We start from the raw sequence: 22590 nt of genomic DNA, 5'->3' as shown, positions 1-22590 counted from the left end.
ACGTTATTGTAATTGCAGCATAGCTGCAGTATTAGCAGTGTGTTTTAATCATTGTATCAGTTTTGCTAACATGCTGCCCAACATTTCTCTTTACTATACTACTGCGCTCGTTTCTTGCTGTTGTGTGCGTTAGCACAACAATTTTTCTTTTCTTGTTTGATGCAGGGTTCATTCTTGACCAACAACCCTGTGTTCTCTTTTATATAATAAGCTGCCATTAAACAGCTATGACCAGTGCTGCACCTTGTCTGCATTGCCACAGTTGTATGAGCACAGCTTTAATGCATTTGTTTAAGGCTGAATGAATCAGACATAGGATAGTAGGGTGGGGGGTGGATAATGGGGGATCGATCCCAATGAAGTTGGGCCGTGGTGTGTGTCAAGATTGATGGCTGATCGACCGCTGCTGTAAATCCATCAGCGAGGGCAGGACATCCCTATCCGTCAGTCTCCGACCCCGCATGCCGCAGATCTGCCCATGCGAAATGAGTCAATAAGGCAACCCGCCTGCCAAAGCATGGGCAGTCCTGTGATGGAGAACGGATAAATGGAATTGTAAATAAGCGGTTCTGCTGGGTTGCCTTGTCGTAACTAATGAACGACTAAGCAGTGTTTTGGTCTCGGAATGGAAGAGTGTAGCAAGAATCAGCAGGGGTAATGGCCGCCGTCCCTGCCAGCATGCTGAGCTCATTCCAAGCATTGATTAAAGCATGGAGGGTTCCTCCATCTGTCAATAGCACAACAGTAGGGGATTCCAGATAAGAGATGACTCAGATACTGGTCCAGGATCAGTTTTGGGCTCTGCCAGCAGAAGTGCAGCATTAGATGAGCAATGGGTCATTGTACTCTTAAGAAACCATTTGGAGACTAAAGAAAAAGATTGTGCTTATGCTGGAGTCGGCAAAATGTTTCATAGTTGACCTACATGTGCTCCGCCCACAAAATCATTCTTTCATAGCAGCTGTTGCTAAGTTAGACAAGTTTTAGAGTAGGGGTGAGTGATATGGCAAAAATAGCATATCACAATACTTAGTCATTTTTATGATACGTTTATGATACAAGATACATATTTTATGATGTGTTTCTGTGAGCATTTCACATAGTACACTGTGCTAAATCCAATTAGGACTAATTGTGCTCTCTTTGTAAAGAAGCATGCAGTTGGTCAGTGTTCCTTACAAACTGATGATGTCCACATTATTATTTATCACATTAAAAATAAAATATTGTCATCTCTACTTTAGAGACCACTGACAGAAATCTAATTCTACCCAAGCAAATAGCTACATTTATCTATAGCTAAATTATTCATTTCAGTATATGTACAAAATGTTTTGTATGTATGTGGAAGACCACATTGTTCAACTGAATTGCATATAGTTTTCCTTCAAATATTTTTTGATGTTAGCTTTTTATGTCAAGCTAATGTTACCATGATGGCAAATTCAACATTGTTATTTCAGACATAGCTGGTCCAGCAGTGATTTAAAACAGTGTCTGATTCACTGCTTTCTTCAGCATGCCACATGTTTCAGCATGAGCAATATGCGGGAATAGGGAAGCGGGATGTTTACCTGCTGGTAGGTCATGAGGTCATCATGGATATCCTGTACAGACTAGTAGCCTTGGGTCAAAGGTTTTGGCATGGTCAGGTCAGTTATGTTGACTCTTTGCTCTGGAATGAGGGAGTGGTGACACCAAGAAATCAGCATGAACACATGACTCTGTCGTATATTTGTGCTACTCTACTCCCCCTTCCTGAAAAAACGGGATAACTTGGTTATTAGTTTTTCATGTCAATATTAATATACTTTTTATTTTGATTGCAGTTTAAAAATTAACAGGGATGATATTTTCTGTCTACTTGTAAATGAGTGTAGTAATATGATGCATTGTCTGATTTTTTTTTTTTTTTTTTTTTTAATTGAAGCTGTTTAAAATGGGCTCAGGAGCCACCCTGTGGATGTGTTTGGAACTGCATTTTTCACCTCTACAACTGTTACTACAGGACATAAAAGGATTTATGCTAATGTTGACCTCTAGTTATACCCGTTTAAAAATTGTGTATGACGTTATTATTTAGATGTTGTAACTTTTAGAGCATTTTTTGCATATTTCATGAACGAAGTTTGATGTTAAAGTGGAGACAGGCCCTTGGGTCTTTCCATCTGGCTTGCAGTTAACAGCTGGCCTGCTCTCCTCACCACATGACAACCTGCTATTCTCACTCGAGAATGAGACTGCAGGACAGGGGAAAGTCCCTCCCAGCAAGCTGGAGAGCACGGTGTCAGCTTTCGGTATCTGGGGCACACAAGGAGGAGTCACCGTTGCTACTCCACTCTCAATAGCCGCAGGTCGAGAGTAACCTTGAATCGTACAGATAAGATTTCAAGAAATGATTTGTGTGCTTAACCGTTTAATGCTAAAGCAAAAAGCATCCATTTGTATTTTGTAAGCTGCTCTTTTCTTTTAATAATGTGATTTGCCAATGCTGTTGAACAAGAAAACATAAGAATATACTCAACACTTTGGGTGCTTTTTATTGTTACCCTTAATAAAACAAATCAGTAAATAAGCGCTTTGCAATCTGAATTCGGTTCTGAATGTGCGCTTAGAATCAATCACAGTGCAGCATAAAAGTGCAGCATACTTCTTTCACAGTAGAAAACACAGAACATCACAGAGAAAGCTCCAATACCACATGATCATGCATTTTACTATGGTCAGTGTGGACCTGCACACGTCCCAGCTACTCTGGGGGCAGATTTTAACGAGTTAAAAAGAATAAATAAGCCAGTGTCTGGGAATGTGGCTCTGGCAGGATGTTAGATAAGGTTTAAAAGTCACTTAAAGGGGCACTCCAGCAATCTTTTAAAATTTCATTAATAATTAAACCATTGGGATGTAAACAAAGTCGTTCAGAGTGTTTTGATGTGAAATGCGTCAGAATTGTTCATAACCAGATTTTCAATGCATTTATTGCTTCTAAAATTTAATGCATCACAGACTGTTATTAAATGAACTGGTTACAGATATGTAACTGATATCTGATACTGGAGACATTGTTTAACAATACTGTTGAGATGATTTTGTCCTAAAATGTTTTTTTTTTTCTTTTCGAATTACTACTACTACAACTATTACTACTATTTTATCACTATTAATTTTACATATAGGTTCACTGGTCATTTTGGATTGTAAATAAAATGGTTATACTGGTTCCTATGACCGCCACTCTAAAGGTAATTTGAGCTGGCAGGATTCTCTGATCAAAACACTCTGAATGACTTTGTTTACATCTCAATGATTGAATGTTTCGGAAAATTTGAAAAATACCCTTTAAAGGCCTCATTTCTCAAAGCAGAACTGTTTGGTCAGAGGCTTGGCGGTATGCCTCTGAGGAATTACTCAAGCTTTCAGCCTCTGAAAGAACAGAAGGATGTGTGTCGAGAGAGGAGAGGAGGCATGGTTTTCAAGCAACAGCTCCACAAAGTGCTAACACAACACTGATCAATGATGCAAACGTAGGTGTGGAAGTGAGAGGGAGATGTAGAGCATGGAGGTACCTAATATTAAGGCACAGTTTGAACATATCTGAGTTTTTTATTCTCCTGCTTTTTCTGCACATAGCTGCTGTGCTGAAGTACGAGAATAACGTCATGAACATTCGGCAGTTTAACTGTTCCCCTCATCCCTACTGGCTTCCCAACTTCATGGATGTCTTCACCTGGTCCTTGCCTTTTGTTGGAGAGAAAGGTTAGTCTACTACACATGCTTTCATTCATTTAGGGTAGGGCTACACAGTGGGATATGTCGCAGTTATATTCTTGAATATTGTAATTGTGATACCATGCAGAGTATTAAAGGCACATTAAATCAGTAATGTGATAACCATGCTTTAGTTTGGTCAAAGTAATTTACTTTTGAAGTATTGGGCATCCTCAGAAACACTGAACTGGAACTGTGACTAGTCAATAGGTCCACATTACAGAGTACATAAACACCGTTTGGTTAGAGGGCATATATGCATATTCCAGCCTCCTCCTGGTGTTGCAAAAGTCAGTATCCAGAAGAATTGATTGTGCATCCCTAATATTAAGGTTTTGTTTTGTAGTATTGTGTAGTATACTGTAGAGATGGCACAATACCACTTTTTCTTTTTCAATACTGATATATATTCCAAGATACATCACAGGATTGGATCAGATTAATTTTTTTCCCTCTTCAAAATCCAATCCAGAATTCTCTATTGAAATCAGCCCAATACTAATATGTAGCATCAGACTGATGCCATCTCTAGTATACTATATGGTAAACCATTAAAAACAGCTACATATACAGTGTGTTCTCTTTCTCTGTCTTCTTGTCTTCAGTCACTGAGATGTTGGTAAACGTACTGAGCATCTGCTCCAATGATGAGCTGACCACAGATGAGGAGATCGATGGTAAGACAATGAATGGACAAATATGCACACATATAATAGGACCTTGGTGTCCTTGGCTTTTTCCACACTCATGCAAGAATATGCAAATTTAACCGTATTCCCAGCAAATGCAGCCCCTACAGTCATTACTGATCAAACTTGAGCGGTTTAGGATGTTCACAACACTCCCTCATCTCTAACACACACCTCCTCTGAATTAGACTAAAACTCAGGGAGTTTCATCTTAACAACATTTAATAACTTCTGTTCAGGCTTCACATCATGTGTCACAACATCATTCACAACAACATGTTCAAGGGATACTTTCACCAGAAGTGATAACAGTGGCCCATATTTATCAAACTCCTCACACTCAGAATGGTGATCTAGGGCCAGCTTACAGCTTTTATATAACTCATGAACTGATGAAACCTGATCTTAGGTCAGTGTTGTTACTTTGAAATGCTTGATAATGCTTGTGGGCCAGTAAACAAAATGAAATGGCCACCAGTTAGCATGATTTATTTGCATAATGCTAATCAGGAGTTAGTAGATTTCTTTCGTTACTAGCAGCTGAATCATTGTTGGTCATTGTATTCCTTTAACTATAATGGATAACACCACAGTATGTGGTGTCTATGGATGGGCTAGAGGAGCTAAGCCACTAAGCCCTTATTATGATCATGAAAAACCATTTTATCAGCATACAAAGCATTTGGCAACTTCTTCTCAACTGAAACTGGTAATTAAGCTACTTTGAGTTCATTTGAAGGGAAAAGTAGCTCAGAGTAAAAAAATACGTGTTAAGAATTCTTACTGATGACTTTTTAGTAGATAAGTTCTAAGTCTTTAAATTTTATATTGAAGCATTTATGAGTGAGACCTATAAGTGAGTTGAGGAAACACCAGCGCATAATTTGTGCTCCAACAAGCCGGATCTGCATTCAGCACCTGTTTTACTGGAGCTGGCATCTTATTCACCTATAATGAATTTGTAAATATGTGTATCAAGTCAAGTTTTCTATGAACAGCTCAGTATATACATTAGCGTCCAGAAATCTGAGACCACATCGGAAATTGTTTTTTTTTTTTAATTTATTTATTTATTTTATTTTATTTAACCATAGAAAACAGAATATTATAGAAGGAAAAAAAATTAAAACAGAAAAGCTATGACAAAAAAAAAACTAACCATGTTAAGAAAAGGTCATATTTTTCTTAGTCTTATCTTTTCTATTGAAACTCATGTTTAGATAACTCTCAGAAGCACTTTTTCCAAGATTCTACTTTTTGATTCAAACTATTATGCTGAATTTGTAATGAAAATGTTTATATTAAAATAGTGCAAAATAGAAACATGTTCACTCTGGGTCTCAGACTTTGGGACCCCACTTTATGTATGAAAAATTGAAGATAAAGTATAAAATGTGGAGAAGTTAACTAAAAAAGTAGTTAGCTGTGTCATATCGTGCCAGCACCAACGCTGTTTAGCATTCAAAAATACATCCTCTACTCTTTCTTTTGTTCATTTCTCAAAAGAGCTTAGTAATTCTAAATAAAATTACTGGATTGCAACATCGAATAATTAACTATTTTTTTAGTCACAAGATCTTTTTTCAGGTTTTCCATCTTATTCAGTGTTCCAGGACCTCATCATTTACAAATCAAGCTCTGGAAGCTCAGCAGTAGAACCCATTTGGGCTGATTTCTTAAAGCCTGACATTCTGAATGTGGGCCTAAAGCCTGCTGCAAACATCTGAAAGTATGCAGCATCATTAAGATGCTCTGATTAGGCAGCTTGATAAAGCAGAGGAGGTTTGTTTGGCTGAGATGCTCCTTTAGAATTTGATGAAACTTTGTAGATAACAACATCAAGGCATTTCTGGCTGCTTGATGGAAATTCTTATACAGTTTCTTTTTTTGCAGTTTAACTCAAGCAGTGTGAGTTGTTGCAAGCAGTACTGATATACATTCCACATATTCATTTGTCCACTATTGTTGGCTATAGCCTGAATAATGTCCACTCATGACAACAGCATTTGACTATCAAATGTTCAGTAATGGGAAACGACATATAGATGCACCGATTCTGCCCAATGGGATGTGTAGTTGTTCGTATGTTTCGTTTCATAACCTCTTTATCAGCAGACTTTCACTTGTATTACGTTTCATGTTGAAACAGAATAACCCAGAGGAAATCCAGTGAGAGAATATTTAACAAAAGCAGAGGAATATGCAGGGCTTCGGAATTTGGTGCACAGCAGATATGAACTTCAAGCTGATTTTATTGAATATTGGTGTCAAAGAAATCTCATAGTGTTTGTGCTACAGGCTAAGCTCTAATGAGTCCACAATCTTTTAACACTTCTTCACTTTTCTTCTCTGACAGAACTGCTTTAATAGACATTATTCTGGATTAAAATTTCTTTTTACAGTATTTTGTTTTCTCCTTTTTACTTCATTCTTGTTTGCTCCTCTCACTCTTTCTTTCTCCCTCTCTCACTTACTTTCCACTTTGCACATTCTCTTTCATAAGTTACTTCACTTCCTTTTGCTTTATCTAATCAATTTCTTTTCTTTTTTCCACAGTTGTTCTGTCAGGCATTTCCTTTCTTTTTGTGCCATGGGTGTGGCTATCTTTCGCTCTCTTAAGCGCCTTCTCTCTCCCTTCTCTCTCTCTCCTTCTTTTACTGTTTCTCTCTCTTTCTCTCTCTCTCTCACTCTTTGTCTCTCGTTTTCTTTGACTCAGTTTTTCTCTGTTTTTGTTTCTCCTTAATCTTTTTCTATTATGATTTCCCTCTTTCTTACTATCCCTTCTCTCTCTCACCCTGTTTTTCTGTTTCTTTCTCTGGTTTTCTCTCTCACATCAAGTCTTTCTCCATCTCTGTCTCCCTCTCTCCTTCCTCAGTCATCCATTGATCACTCTTCTGTTCTTTTTTCTGTTCTCTTCTGGGGGTGTTCTTGAGAAGGACAGCTAATATATCCCCCCAAGAAAGGTACAACCGCCCACATGCCCTGCTGTGTGCACAGTGCAGGCTTGCTACTTGTTTGTACCTTTTTCTAACGGTTTGTGTAACAACAGGATTAAGCACTATTCCTATAGGTATTCATACTAACATTGCTGCCTTATGTTTATCTAAAGTAGCTTACTAGCAATATGAGATCATGTAAAGATAGAGATGTTTGTGTTTGAAGTGCCTGCTCTGACTGTCAGCACAATTAGTAAATATGTGTGTTTAGACAGATAATGATGTTCCATTTGTTGTAGTGTTCTTGTATATACAGTACTGCAAAAGTGAGACACCATCCTTTTGTGTATTGAATTTCCTGCCAACACTGCCATTAAGTTCGTTATTAATTTCTCAGTGTCAGGAAACATATAATGTAGCCTCCAACACGAGGTATATCTAGGTATATTATCTTGTAATACAATATCAAATTGATTGTTTTGATCATTATTTAATTTGTCCACTTTTTTACTTTTTTGCACCCTGTTGTCACTTTAACTGGTCCACCCATCCTATCATAATACAGCATTACAGTTGCTACAGCTGTGCCCTCCCAACAAAAGTTACATCTGCAGATTTCTTTGTAAAACTAAAAGCAAGTGTCCCAAAAGGAATTGAAGATGTAATAAAAGCACAGGGTGCACTACAAAATGAAAAATGGGGGAGGGGGGGGGGGGGAATATATGTATATATGTAATTTTTTTTCTATTTATTTCCTGACTCTAATGAATGAACAACTTGTAGTTAATGAAGGGTAGTCTCTGACCTTTGCACAGTGCTGTATATTAAGAGAAAGTACTATGGCATAATGGTCGAAACATGACAGTTATTCCACTGTCCTAATATACTATACATTTTATATTCCTAAGCATGCCTAAGTGCCTTCAGTTCATTTCTTTCAAATCCATTTTCATTATATCATCTCCTCTGATCTCTCCTGAAACATCGAAACATTTCAGACTTCTATTAGTCTCTTTACCAACTTTAGTCACGTTTTTATGAACGAGCCGCTGAAAGTTCAAGCATATTCCGGTATAGCATCTCTGTACTCGTCCATGTCTCATTCAACAGGTCTTTGAGTCCTTACTGTGGTCATAAAACAGATAAATGTGCAAATGTGCATTTCAAAGCAACACATTTTTCCATAGTCTCCTTTAAGCTAGTGCTTTGATTAAAGCAAACAGCGTTATTAATTTGAGAGCACATGGAGCATGGTACTGATTAGCCTCAATGTAACCCTGGCTGCAGGAATCGATGGCAGGCTAACTGAATGCTTAGCATGCGTTTCACTTCTGAGGTCTGAAGGCGTAGGCTGCTGCAGGGAATGACTTTATTGATCTGACTTTACTTTGCTGAGACAGCAAGTTAGACTCCATTCCATTGAAGTAAGCTTCATCTGTTTTTGATGGTTTTGGGTAATTGTGCTCTGAGGCAGCATTCAGTCAATACAGTTGTTTGTCTTTTTGGGCATTAAGCTGGAACTCATGTTAAATATTTGAAATGGTTGCTGTTGAAATATTTGAATCTGTTCAGTTGTACCTAAATACAGTTTTTGCAAAAAATGGAAAGAATATGGCCAAATGGGGGTGTGCTTTGGATTGCTGCAACCTTGCAGTGACCCTGTGTGTGTTTGTTTGTGTAGGTGCCACAGCCTCTGCACGCAAAGAAGTGATCCGGAATAAGATTCGTGCCATTGGAAAGATGGCCAGAGTGTTCTCAGTGCTACGGTAAGAGGTTTTTGTGCATTTGTGAATGTTCTTATATTTTCATGGCAGAAATGTAAAACAGTGTCAGAAAAACAGAGAAAACAGGTCATATGAACTCTGTGTTCATGTGATGAAAATAATGTTATTGTATTACTGAAAGTAATAAGTACATTCTGATGAAGCTATTCCGTCCACTCACATAGCTAAAAAATCTTTCTCTGTGGTCAGACTTGAGCAAATGATGCAAATGCAGTTAATTGTGAGTAACTAGTAACCCTACACTACACCAATAAGAGTCCTTGGGCAAGACTCCTAACACCACCTTGGCCTACCTGTGTAAAATGATCAAATTGTAAGTCGCTCTGGATAAGAGCAGCAGCAAAATGCCATAAATGTAAATGTAAAAATGTAAAAAACTAGACTAGATTATATATTTTTATATATATATATATATATATATATATATATATATATATATATATATATATATATATATATATGTATGTATGTATGTATGTATGTATGTATAGTACTTTCCTCATCCAAATGTGTTTGTCTGAAAAATAACAATTTATTTAGGAAAAAAACATACAAATAACATTAAGTACTGATTTTTATGTATGGTAATGTTTAACCATTTGTTATTTGTAGAATGAATACATCACTTCTCTAGTCAATACTTCATTTACTAAATCAGATGTGCTGCTGATAGATAGCCAACCCTGTGTTTTTAAGATTACCTATCTTTTTTAAAACTCCTTTTTTTAAATCAATGAGCATTTTTCATGGGATTCATGTTTGTTTGCATTTTTTAATGTTGCATGGAGTTTTGACTGAGACAAATACGTAAATTTACTGTTGACTTGCAACTTGCTTAGGTGTCTAAAACTTTTGCACAGTACTGCATATGTGCTTTTATGTGAATATGCACCTTTGGGTGTGTAACTTTGGGTGTGTTTCAGAGAGGAGAGTGAGAGTGTGCTGACACTGAAGGGTCTCACCCCCACTGGCATGCTCCCCAGCGGTGTTCTCTCAGGAGGAAGAGAGAAACTTCAAAATGGTAAGACAAACACACCCTTACACACACATCTACATGAGGTGAATCCTGCCTGTTTGACTTCCCGCCTCTTTATAACACTTACAATATGATGACCTCTGGACATTTCAGATTTTTCAGTTCAAGTTTTAGGTGCATTTCTTGAACATTTGCTTGTGAAAATTGGTACAAGAGCAGGCCGTATGTGGGGAAAGCGAGATGTACCCTCCATCACTACAAGTTACAGACAAGCATCCAGGAAAGTGCTATTAAGGGACCAGAAGTGAAAAGGATGGGATTTTCCTTAAAGTTCTGCACCTGTTTGGAGGTTCAGGGTTCTAAATTCTGTCTTTTGGTACTTAAATTACTTTAAGGCTGGTAATTTCTAGGTTAATTAATTAAGTACATAAGTGTAATTGCACAGCAGAATCTCTAATTTTGAATAAACTGTTTCAGTGTTCATTTGTGTTCAGTTTGGCTTAAATGGAACTGCAGGTGTTACTTCAACATTAAGGGTTCTGCTGAGAGGACTTTCCACTGTGGTGGTCTGGCCTTTAACTGATAGGTGAAGTTACTGCCAAGTTACTTTATATTACTTGAAAGGGTAGACAAGCACGTGAACTAACAATCACATATTCTGTACTTAGACACCCTACTTGGCTGAAAATACAGAGCAAAACCTACTGATTGGATTGTGTATGTGTGATTCCTCTGCTTTGCTCTGTATTTAAAAGATGACAGTATTTGCATTAAAAGTATAGTTGTACTCCTTTATTTGGTGTAATTCCACTTCATTGTTTACTTCTATCATTAGGCATACCATGTGCAATGTGTGTACTGATACACCCTCTACTGGTGGTTTGTGGAATGAGCAGTTTAATTTCCTATTTTTCTCTCTCGCTCTCTCTCTCTCTTGCTCTCTCTCGCTCTCTCACTTTCTCCAATCTGTTGGCATCTCAAATTTTTTCTTCTCTCTCTGTTTTCTTCCTAGAAACTACAGGCATATTGTGTTGTGCAGTGTCTTTCAGACAGATTTCTGTGAGATAAACAAAGGATTCACCCTGCCTTGCTAAACCAAACAGTCCAAAGTTTAACTGTAGCACGCAATAGAGACAGTATTAAAGGATCTGCTGTCCAGGGTTCAGCATCTAATTTGTATATTTAGCTTCACAGTCTTGTAGAGAAGAAGAGGAAAGGAGAGCAGGCCTCATGAATCATTCATTATGATGTCATCAAAATATTGAATCTTTCTGCATATCTGACACTTCCATGTTGACATTATGATGCTGGACGCAGCTTACTTAATGTTTAACAGAGTGGGATGTTATTAGGGCCTGACATTTGTATTAATAATATTAGCCATTATTAGGGCTTGGCATTTTTGATTTTGATGATTGTCTACCAGAATTTTTAGACTCGTAAAATTGGTATGGGTATTTGCCCCCTTTAATTTTACATGTATATTTTAGATTTGAATTTTATGCTCCTGTAATTTTAGTTAAACAGTGCTTTACTGACTAAAATGATTCAGTTCTCAATTGACTCTCTTCTTAAACTCAAACAACTGACACTGACAGTCTTAAATAATGTAAATATTTGTTGCCCTGTAGGCCCAGAATCATTTGAGGTTTTGGGTTCTATTAATTACCTGATTTTTAATTCATTCTCTTTGCTTTGAAAAGAATGTTTAGTGTTCTAATGTGTTATTCTTGTGTTCTCATGGTGTTCTCAAGGTAAGATTAGGATACATTATATAATAGTGTTTTTGTTATTTTAGTGCTGATGGTGCTTTGTGTTCAGATTCACAAGTTAAGCCTCTGTTGCTGTTTTACAGTTAAATAAGGATCATCTCATAATTGGTTGCCCAACAACTGTAAGGTTTTGCCTGTTGCTGGGAAATTGCAGGTTGGAGTCCCAGCAATGGCGCAGCTGAAAAAATTATAAATGCATCATCAACAATGTTTTATAGATGCTGATAAAACCACAAGTTGTAAATATCGGCTGATATTACTGACCAACCTATATTGCTCAGGCCTTCACTTTGACAAAATGAGGCATAAATATATCTAACATAAATATTTTGTTATTCAGGGTTGAATGAGAATTGAATGTTTCCTATAATCATTATTATGATATCATTGTTTCCTTTAGTGTATCAGCTTCTAATCCCCTTATCATTAATAAACCAAAGATGGAAATTAGGTCACCTGTACTTTGATGTGATCACAGCACTAGGATAAACAGTTTTTTGCCCCTTTTTAAGGTTTGGATGGATTTAGAGCAGTCCTCCTCCTTTGGTGGGTTATAATCATAGAGTTGATGAACAGAAGAGCTTTAGATTGAGACATGCCAGCGACAGAGTGATGTCCGACTTCAGCATTAGCAGAAGACAGCAGTGTGCTTCTTCTGCAGTGCTGTCTCTTTCAGCAGCACATCGGCTGAGTGTTTGTGAGCGTGTTGTGTGCTCTTTATGCTGTTCTCTTAGCTGCAGACAAAGCCTCCTGTTGTTCCTTTGGCTTAGCAGCAAGCTCCAGATTTTTCTGTTCTTTCATTTCCCTTTCACTTCCTAAGATCTGTACATGTTTGTATGTGGAGATATAACGTTTCTAGATTTGAATTACTGTGTTGTGGTGCAATCGTTGTTGATTATTCATTATCATTCTTATTGAAGATTAACAGTTGAAGTGCAGTAGTGTACGGTAAGTTGAAAGTGACCCCCTCTGGAGATTTTCTTTGAGGGCTTGTGCTGATAAGTCTACCAGTGTACTTTTTAAAGCGTGTAGTCAAATTTAAAATGTCATTTCTTATTTTGTATTTGTTTTTATTATTTTATCTCATTCAGCAATAATTTAAGCAAAGCAGAGTTCAGTTATGCTGTTATGTTGTTGCTATCATTTTCAATTCTACAAAAATGATTCTGATAGAAGGGAAAACATTTTTAACTTCATGTGTATTTATGTTCCCATCGTCATGAAATGTTCACACAATGTAAAAACACTGTAAATAGTGAAAGTCACAAGATTACAAGATTTTGATATGACAGTGGTGATGGACATTGCAGAAACAGTACCCTAACCTAGATGAAATATCCTTTTTGTTTGAATATCACCCGTTCATGGTAATCATTTAAATCTAGTGTTGCTTTCTTGCTAACATTGAAAGCTGTTCGCTGAACAACTCAAGACATACTCAGAAACTGTCTTTGATTGCGTTATCTGTGTCCTCCTTCCTCAGTCTCACTCCCTTTAAATCTTCCTTTTTGTGTGGTGTTTCAAAGTGATGTTGTTTTTTGTGAATGCCATCCAAACGCCACCCCATATTTCAGTATCAGCCAGTTCTCTTCTTAATTTTTTTTTCTTCTTTTCTTCTCTCTTCCTCTAACATCACTGTGTGCCCTGGCCTCAGGGTTAGGCCACTGTTTTTTAATGCTCTTATGTGTCAGTTTTGCTCTTTTTGCTGCTCGTTGACTTGTTCCTGGACAAATGTAACCTGCTCTGCTCACCTCTCTCACTCGTTTTGCAATCCCCTCCCCCCTTCTTCTCTTCAGCTACTATTGAGGCTATAGAGGCCGATGAAGGTAAATAGGCCAACGCCCCCCTTTCCCCTTTCTGTTGCCTCATTGCAACAGACAAAGGGCTTCCAGTGGGTCCATCCATTTCACTGTAGCTTGTGTAGAGTGTGTTGGGTGTTTGGGCAAACCAGTTGTGCTGTAGTGTTCAGCAAAAGTAGAAATGAGAAAAGAAAATAGTCAAGCAGGCCACACTTGCTTTAAAGGGGAATGGGACTTTAAATGGGAATATATCATTATCAAATATCATTTTTCCAATTCCAGACTGTTAGAGATCTCCTTCAACTTATGCTATCCCAATAAAGAAGTTTTCTGTAAATTTATGCATAATTAAATTGTAGCGATAAAGGGTGATGAGTCAAGAAAGTCATACAGAGTGTTTTAAAGTGAAATGTTGAATTGTGGAGAAATTTACTGACTCAGATTTCTTTACAGTAGTGGTGATAGGAACCAGGGACAGCGATGTGTACCACAGAAAAATAGACATTTTTTCTTTGCAAAGAACCAGTGAACCTACACACGTTTTAAAGCGCAATGTTGATTATGGTAAAGCAGTGGTTAATCTAATAAAGATGCACAGCACCCCACCTGTACCTCTCCACCATAAATGTGTTTAAAAAATATTTAGGCCAAAATCTTACCTCAAAACTATCGTAAAACCACATATCAGGAGTCAAGCGGTGTTTTCGTAACTATTTATGTGCTGAAGCTTTTTAAAGGCGTTAAGCTCTTCAGACATCTGGTTCCTATCAACGCCACTGTGATCAATTTTAACTTGCTAAGTTTCTGTGGAACAGAGCATTTCTCTGAAATCTCAAACCACTCTGAATGAATTTGTTTACATCATGATTTACTTACGCAGAAATGTTTAATAAATCGGTGAATTCCCCATTAAAAGGAGACATTTTATGTAGAAGCAAAATCATTAACTTAGTTTATGACTGGAAAACATTTGTGAGATATGAGTACTTGTTATTAGTAAGCTTTTCTACAATGTAGTACACATCACAAAACTGGTCACTGAAAATACAGACGATTTCTCCCCTTTAAATCAATGGCGCTGATGCAGTTGTGCTTTGTTTTTGCCTAAATGTTCAGTTTTACACACAGTCATTACAAAGTGATCACCGCAAGAACAACCTCAACTGCGCTCTAAATAGTGGCTTTGGCTGCTATTTACGTCATAACTGTTAGCGCTTAAGCATTTCCTTTAGATAAAGAGGTGCCCACCGTGTCAATAGTGTTTTCTTCTGTTTCTTAAATTTTGTTCCTGTAATTATTTACTTATTTTATTATTTCTCCATGTGGATAGTCTGTGGCTGTGCTGTGTCACTGTGTTTCTTTCTTCGCTGCTAATAACCTGTGTCTGCCCTGTGCTATGCAGCAACATAAAATGTATTCATCCTACAACATGGCCCAAACCCCTCCCCCCCAACTAAAATGACTCAGCCAGAAAGAGACCCTCCTTAACACTTAGTTTGAGCAGTTTTGGACAGTTCCTTCCAGTTTGCTGCATGCTTCAAACAGGCATAACGTGGTTAGCAAGCAACTTCAATCTCAGTTGTTGATTTCCTCAGTTCCCTGTGTGGTACCACCTTTCCTTTACACATACATTTTACCTTTTGTCTTCATTTTTTGTTTCTTTGTTTTGGTGGTACTTTTTGGCTCTCTCCTCACCCTATTTTCTCTTCTACCTTACATTTTCCCCAAGCCTCTGTAGTGTTTGTTTTGGAGTGTGGTGGGAAGCTCTGTTCTTGGTGGCTTGGCGTTGTTTTCACTGGGCAGCATGAAAGTAACACAAGCCATCAATTGGCCGAAAGAGAGACAGCCCTGTGGAAACAACTTCAAATTCATGGCCCTCCAGAACTGAGACAGCCCAGCTTTGCTCCAGCAGCAATCTGTAATCCAGAAAATGGTGACTAGTGTGGATATTGTGGTGTTTTCTTTTATATGTTACATTGCTCAGGAAGACTCTGCATTTTTCTAAGGTTTTTATGTTTCTTCCTGCCCATTTTTCACCATTTGTAGTGTCATGAGTTCTGTCGTATTTCAGAAACTCATGAAGTATCAAGCTCTATGATGTCTTATCTTATTCAGATTAAAAAAATAAAATATAAACGAGTGCTAAACTAGTTGCCAAAGGTTTTCAGTATTGAAGGTTTTCAATAATGACAACTTTTGGATTAGCATATATACTCAAAATGTAACCTTCTGTGTTCCACCTACACAGGTTTTCTTTCATAGAAACAACTGCTAGGCTGGGCAACATTTACCAGAATGTTTGTAAAAACTACATTCAGCCAAACAATAATTGTAAAACACGGCTCGATTTTTCGCCAAAATAACTACATTTATATTATTGATCTTTTTCAAATCATATTTATGCTTCATGTGTTACTCTGTTAGGATGGATCAGGTTGAGTTATTTTGTTTGTTTGTTTATTTGTTCGTTAGGTGAACTAATCAGCAACCTGCCTAGATTCAGCTACAGCCATATAGTCAGGCTAGAGCTTTAATCAAGCCATTTTTTAAAGTTAGAACTTTAATCAGGCCTAAAATTTTGGTCCAAACTCAAATACAGGCCGAGAACTTCCTGTCCAAGTCCAACCCACCCTGACCCATCTGACCCGAACCCAACAAAATTCTTTCCCTGTATAAAAACTGTATAAAACCCCAAGTTTTTAATGAAAGTATGAATGAATTAGCATGTTGCAGCAATAATAGCAGTCAGTAGATCATGGATAAAAATATAATATAAAATGGTGATAAAATGATCAAACAATCTGCTGTACTGAGTCAAGTTTATGTTCTGCTTTACCAGATGTGTTCACATCAAGCACTGATTTCAGACATCCTGAACGTTTTTCATCTGGATTAACTTTCCATAATGCTTACTGTGCAGTATATTTCAAGCTCTCTTAAACTGGAAATCAGTGTTATGTAGCCTAATTGACTTTCATTAGCTGAAATGAGATATTTACCAGCATTCTGTAAAGACTGAATTAGCAACAGTTGCTATGAAATAACATATTTGTGGGTGGAGCAAAGATAGGTCAGTTGAGCAGAAAACAAATAAGACAATCCGAGAGGGAGTGCGGGGCATATGTATTTGTATGTGGGTTGTTTGCCGTAAAGAACACCATTTTAACGTCTCTCCTCCTCCCCACCCCAGCCATCAAAGGCTTCTCGCCCCAGCATAAGATCACTAGCTTTGAGGAGGCGAAAGGCCTGGACCGCATCAACGAGCGCATGCCGCCCCGCCGTGATGCACTGCCCTGCGATGCCAGCCTCAACTCCCTCAACAAGGCCCTGTCCTCCGAGACCAATGGCACCGAGGCCAAGGCCAGCAGCGGCAGTGGCAACATCCAGTGACGCGCCGGCGCGGCCCCGCCAGTGTCGCCGCAGTGATGAGGCTCCTCCCTCTCTTTCTCCACGCTACAGTCAAACGAAGGAGCACAAGGTTTGGGAATGGCGAGTCAGAGGGAAGAAGAGATCAGAGGAAGGAGCGTGAGGAGAGAGGGAGATGAAGGAGGGAGAAAGAGAGAGAGAGAGAGCAAAGTTTTCAAACGTGATTCAGAGTGACACTCTCTAGTCTTTGGATATGCCTTTAAAAATATTTTGCTTGTAGAAACCATGAAAAGTTCTTGCTGGTTCACTCTTTTCTGAATGAATAAGTGTGTGTGTGGGGTGGGGGGTGCTCTTGGTTGTGGATTGGGAAGCAGCAGCAGGCAAACTGAGATATCTTATGTGAAAAGGCCTTTACTCATTTACTGGATAACAGAATTTTTTTCTTTTCTTTTTTTTTTGTTTGTGTGTGTAACTTCTTACTAATTATTGTACGTTTACAAAAATACAGCACTAAAAATGGACAGAACATAAAAAAAGTTTTTAACATAAAAAGGGTGTACAAACTAAATAAGGACTATTTATTGATACCTTTTTTTGCTACTCTTATAAACTAGCTCTAAAGTAAATTAGGCAGTCTTAAAAGAATGTTGCAACATTGTTGAAATGCCAAAAATGGAACGTTTTATGGTTTTGTACAGATTATGCTTACCTCAGGTTTCTTTGGTGTGTGTGCTTTGATCCTGTTTTCTGTATAATGGCTAATTAGCTTGATAGCAACTACCCATTTTCTTGGAGTTGAAAACTGGAATTGACACCTATCATTTGCCGAATACGTTTTGTTTTATTCGAGATGGGGAGTAGATTTATTGTGGCTTGCTGGAATTTCTGTGAGTGTTCGATTTTCTTTTTAAGTATTGCGAACAAACAAATATATATATAAAGCACCTATATTCTGTACAAAAAAAGACAAAAAACTGAAAGCATCTGCCTATGCATGTTTTATAAGATTTATCAAAGGAAATATGAATGAATTACCTTGGCTGCCGAGGCCAGTTTTGATCTGTAGTGTGCTTAGTCAATATATACTGGAAAATGTATACCGCCATCCTTTACTATAACACCAGGATAAAGCTTCAGGCCTTCAACTTATTTTGTAATGAAAGCATCAAACTATTTAATATTGGATGAGGAATCATGGTTTTTATGCTTGTAAGCACACATGTAGTCCGATTTAGCATGTTTAGCTGTTCTCGTGACATAAGTTTGTGGTTACATGTGGAACTCAAGATGCATGATAGCTGTTAATGTCATACAAGACATTTAGACCTTTTTGTTCTGTTTTGTAAACGTGCCACAGGAAAAAAAAATGTGTAATTTGATTATGATGATTATTATTATTATTATTATTATTATTATTATTAGAAACTCTGCTTTGTATATCAGTTACAAGTTTGTTACTGCTCAATACTTTAAGAGAAAAACAAAACAAAGTACTTCATCAATTTTTTTAACAATTGCTTAAGTGCCCAAGTAATTCACTACACAACATTAAGCCTTGCTTTTGTAATTTAACTTCCAAACTGTTGGCAGATGACGCATGCACTCACAACTATTAAAAAGTATTTTATAATACTGTTCAATAAAAATGTGCATGAAAATAAATCTTGTCTGTGTTTGTTTATGAAAGAGCGCTGAAGAGTCTCAAAGGTTAAAGATGTGGAATAAATGGTGAATCAATTCTGTCTTGCAGGAGTCTGTTAATCTAAAATATATAACCCTTCTTCAGTTTGCAGTCAGGAAAAATAACCACATGCTTTGGTCAGTACTTTACCTGCTTGAAACATGGTGGAGGTAGTTTCAATAAGCAGCAATTAACAGGGATTGCATTTCTACAAGAGTTAGCGGGTGTCTACCTAATATGATGTCTACTGCTGAACACTGCAGTAGAGAAGTCATTGGCAGGGGTTGGTGCCATTTGCAGCCCATCCTCCCCTACTCACCCAGCTTTCCTTGTTTTTCTTTTGTCTTTCCTCTGTATCCACCTTATTTTTCACCTGAGCACTGTTTTTGGATTATGGCTGAAATATTTGATTGGGGAATGGAAGTGTCATCTTTACTGTTTTAGTGAAGTAAAGAAATTGTCTAAATGTCTTCAAGGCATTCTGGGACAGCATGTCATTTGCGGCTGTCGGTACAGCCAAGTGAAGATGAAATCATGGCAAGAACAGCGGTGCTTCACACATAAATAGAGCAGAGCTTCAACAGACTGTAGCTTTATAATAACTCACTGAAAAGGTCCAGTAGTTAGAGTTGAAATATTTGTCTATTAAATTCAATCAAACGATAAACTGCCAGTTGAACATCACTATTTTGCTCCTAACATTTATTTTAACTTACTTACATGTTATGTTCTCTTAACTGGCTATATTCTTGCCTCACTAGCAGACTGGACAGAAAGCTGCTACAGTAGTAAAAGATAGACTTCAAGTTAAAGTTTAAGCCTTTAAATAAAGTGTTACTTAAACCAGTGACATATAAAGAAAAGAATGTTGCTTACAAATACTACAAGCTACACATGTCCATATTTAAACTAGATCTGACATAAAAATCCCAAATAGCTCTGCTTGCTACCATGGTGACAATACATGGGACATTATAAAAATACTGCTTGTACCTGGCTCAACATCATGATGTCTGCTAGCTGTGGATGAAGGCATCTTCTGTCATTACTACCCTAATTTCCACCTTATGTGCTTGAAGTCACGTATTCATCTTTTACATTTGTAAACAATTTCAGCATGTGCTAAAATCTTCAGTACGTTTGGCTCCAAGTCTTCTGAAGACAGGTTATTTCTTTTAGTACCTGCAGGGAGTAAAGATTGGAGCATTAAAAACAATGAAGTGGAAATGAGGACTTGGCAGTCTTAAAGCCATTAGGTGCTTCCTTCAGTTCACATGATGAAGTTGATAAACTGAGGCAAAATCTGTGGATGCATTTTAGTCTGTTATGAAAACACCTCTGCTGAATTGCTGGGAAGGAAGTTCATTAGAGTTAGCTCTGTTAACGTCCTGTAAAAACACACCGACCAATCAAGGTAACATCACAGCAAATGGCAATTCAGCTTCATCAAAACAAAATATTCCTAAGTCTGCAAGACCTGACTGGTTTTAAAGTCAACCCAGCACTTTTACAGTTGATGTAATAGGGCACTACACATAAATCAACAGCAGTGTTTCATAATGTAAATGTGACCAATTTAGCCAGATGCATACGCAGCTCCTGTGCAATTGTGGAAGGAAGAAATTCATTTCCCTGTTTTCCAAGATCTGTAATCAACTGCAATGTCTTCTGAGATTTGATTGCATCACCATGCACCCGTGGATCGGCAGAAAAAAATAATCTTGAACTACAATATCATGCTTCACTTCTCCCTGACCCTACCTGTCCTCAAGCCAAAACCCTCCCTGATTTTTCACAGTACGGAAAGAAAATGTGACACCTGTTGACTTTTAAAAGACAAACACTCCAGTCTGTCTGTACAGATTTCAGTCCTGATAATTACTCTGTTTTGTTTCTGTGCCTAACAATTCATGTTTAGATTAAACCTCATTTTATTAAACCTCATTTTACAACTTGGATTAATACTGGTGAAAACTTTGCACCAGGTTAACTCACTTTATATATACCTATTTCAAAGCCCACATCCTCATGATCCAAACAAATCAAGAAAAAATAAAAAATCACTTGTAAATACAGTCACATGCAGACATCTGGCCACCTCTGGTCACTGTACATGGTTAATTGATTTTCTAAGTGAAAAATAAGTTAACACACCCTCTATACAGAGAACACATCTCTGCACATTTTAATGCACAACTGCTGTTCATTTGCAGAATTAAACATATCTGGGGGGGAAATGCAACATAAAATGTGGCCTGTGCAAAAATCACGAAATTATGACCCCCCCAATATGTTTAAGTATGTTTAGAAACTCTGTTCCCGAACTTCCCAAAGTCTGTGTTTTGAGAGTAACAGCCGATTTCTGCAGCAGTACCCTCCTGCTTATCATCATCTTGTCTATTGTGTGGGAACCACAAGCTTTCAATGGAATCGAGTCATTCTTTCCAGAGGAAAACCTCTGTTCCACAGAGAAGATTCATGCTCTCAGGGAAGCTATTGATCTTTCCACTGCTAGATAAGTCTCTCGCCCTGACTTCAGCCTTCGATTGCTATCTAATCTTCCATGCAGATGTCAAAAATGCCGTCCTGCAGTTAAATCCTTCATGAGAGATCACACAGAACAGATAACAGGGTCTGAAGGAAACACATGACCAGTACTACAAACACTGGTAAAATGAAATGTTCTTCTTTTGTGATTCCTAGGCCGGTCATTCTGTCTCCACCCGCTTGTAAAAAATAAACAAGAAGCAAGAAAGCTGAAGTCTGAGAATTGTTTTCCTTTTACAAGCCATCATGTCTGCCCAATCGGCCTATCCATGCTCTGCACACAGATGCAGCCATCATTGTTAGGTCACCTCAATTGTCAGACCTTCAACCGGGACCCTCCAAGAGCTCTGCAACAATCTGAACCCTGAAAAAGTGTTGAAATCAATCTGTCCATGAACTGCCCCCACACATGCATTGTTACTTCACAGAACACTGGTGACAACCCCATTCAGCAGAGGTTTCAATTTTGTCTTGCTAATGTTGAGTTTCCAGTTCAAATGCTATGCACTATAAAGCTGTTGTAGATAATCGAGACCAGGCAGGATGGAAACGACACATTCCTCATGCTAACGTTAGTTTGATTACGCAAGGGAAAAAAAATACAACCAGTCTATCTTTTATATGAACACTTATAAACATCATTTAAAAAGAATAACACACTCTAAATCTCTATATTACTACAACTTTAATGTCTCATTAGGCTGAATGAGATATTTGCCTGTGTTCTGTAAAGTAACAATGCATTTGTGTGGACAGACTCATTTGACCACTTTTTCAGGGTTCAGATTCTGGCAGAGCTCTTGGGGGTGTCCCCTGGTTGAAGGTGTGACAATGAGGTCATTATAAGTAAAGGTGTGACAATGAGGTGACCTATAAATTAATGAGCGTTATGCTTAATAATATTTCTTTGCTATTTTAAAGTTTATTTCTGCAGTTTCTTCAAATGTATTATTAGGCAGGACTCTTAACGTAATATCTAATATTTTAAATGATTTTACAGCCTTTTAAATTATTTTTCGGACTTTCCGATTGTCATTGTGTAAACAAAAGTAAAGAAGAAAAGAAAAACACTTCAAGCCCTTCATAACTTAGAGCCCCCAGGTTCAATTTTGCCTTTCTTATGGGAGGTCATTTTACTCTTATAGAAGGTCTAGGACCCTTCAGCCCTTCTCACAAAACAGAAAAAAGGTCATGTGACAATATTTTGTGTTGTCCAGTTTGTTGATATCAAATGTATCAGCTAGTACTTTATTCACTCTTCCTCCAGCTCTT

The 22590-nt window shown here is 37.7% G+C and overlaps 1 protein-coding gene across 4 annotated transcripts in view; it reads left to right on the top strand.

Moving 5' to 3' along the window:
* Positions 1-18752, top strand: part of LOC108436233 (serine/threonine-protein phosphatase 2B catalytic subunit alpha isoform) — a 91562-nt gene extending 72810 nt beyond the window's left edge. For 3 of the 4 annotated variants that reach the window (XM_017712597.2, XM_037545609.1, XM_037545618.1), the window contains exons 9-14: positions 3631-3756; positions 4374-4445; positions 9075-9159; positions 10101-10198; positions 13722-13751; positions 16915-18752. In XM_017712597.2, coding sequence (XP_017568086.1) covers positions 3631-3756; positions 4374-4445; positions 9075-9159; positions 10101-10198; positions 13722-13751; positions 16915-17114 — 611 coding nt within the window. In that variant the 3' untranslated portion in view covers positions 17115-18752. The remainder of the gene's footprint in view (positions 1-3630; positions 3757-4373; positions 4446-9074; positions 9160-10100; positions 10199-13721; positions 13752-16914) is intronic. The other variant, XM_037545616.1, reaches the window with a different exon arrangement.
* The last annotated feature ends 3838 nt before the right edge of the window (positions 18753-22590 follow it).

Source organism: Pygocentrus nattereri, chromosome 2, assembly GCF_015220715.1.
Source record: "Pygocentrus nattereri isolate fPygNat1 chromosome 2, fPygNat1.pri, whole genome shotgun sequence".
NCBI lineage: Eukaryota > Metazoa > Chordata > Actinopteri > Characiformes > Serrasalmidae > Pygocentrus > Pygocentrus nattereri.
Note: the sequence above shows the minus strand (reverse complement) of the source record. Positions and strands in the feature narration are given on the sequence as shown.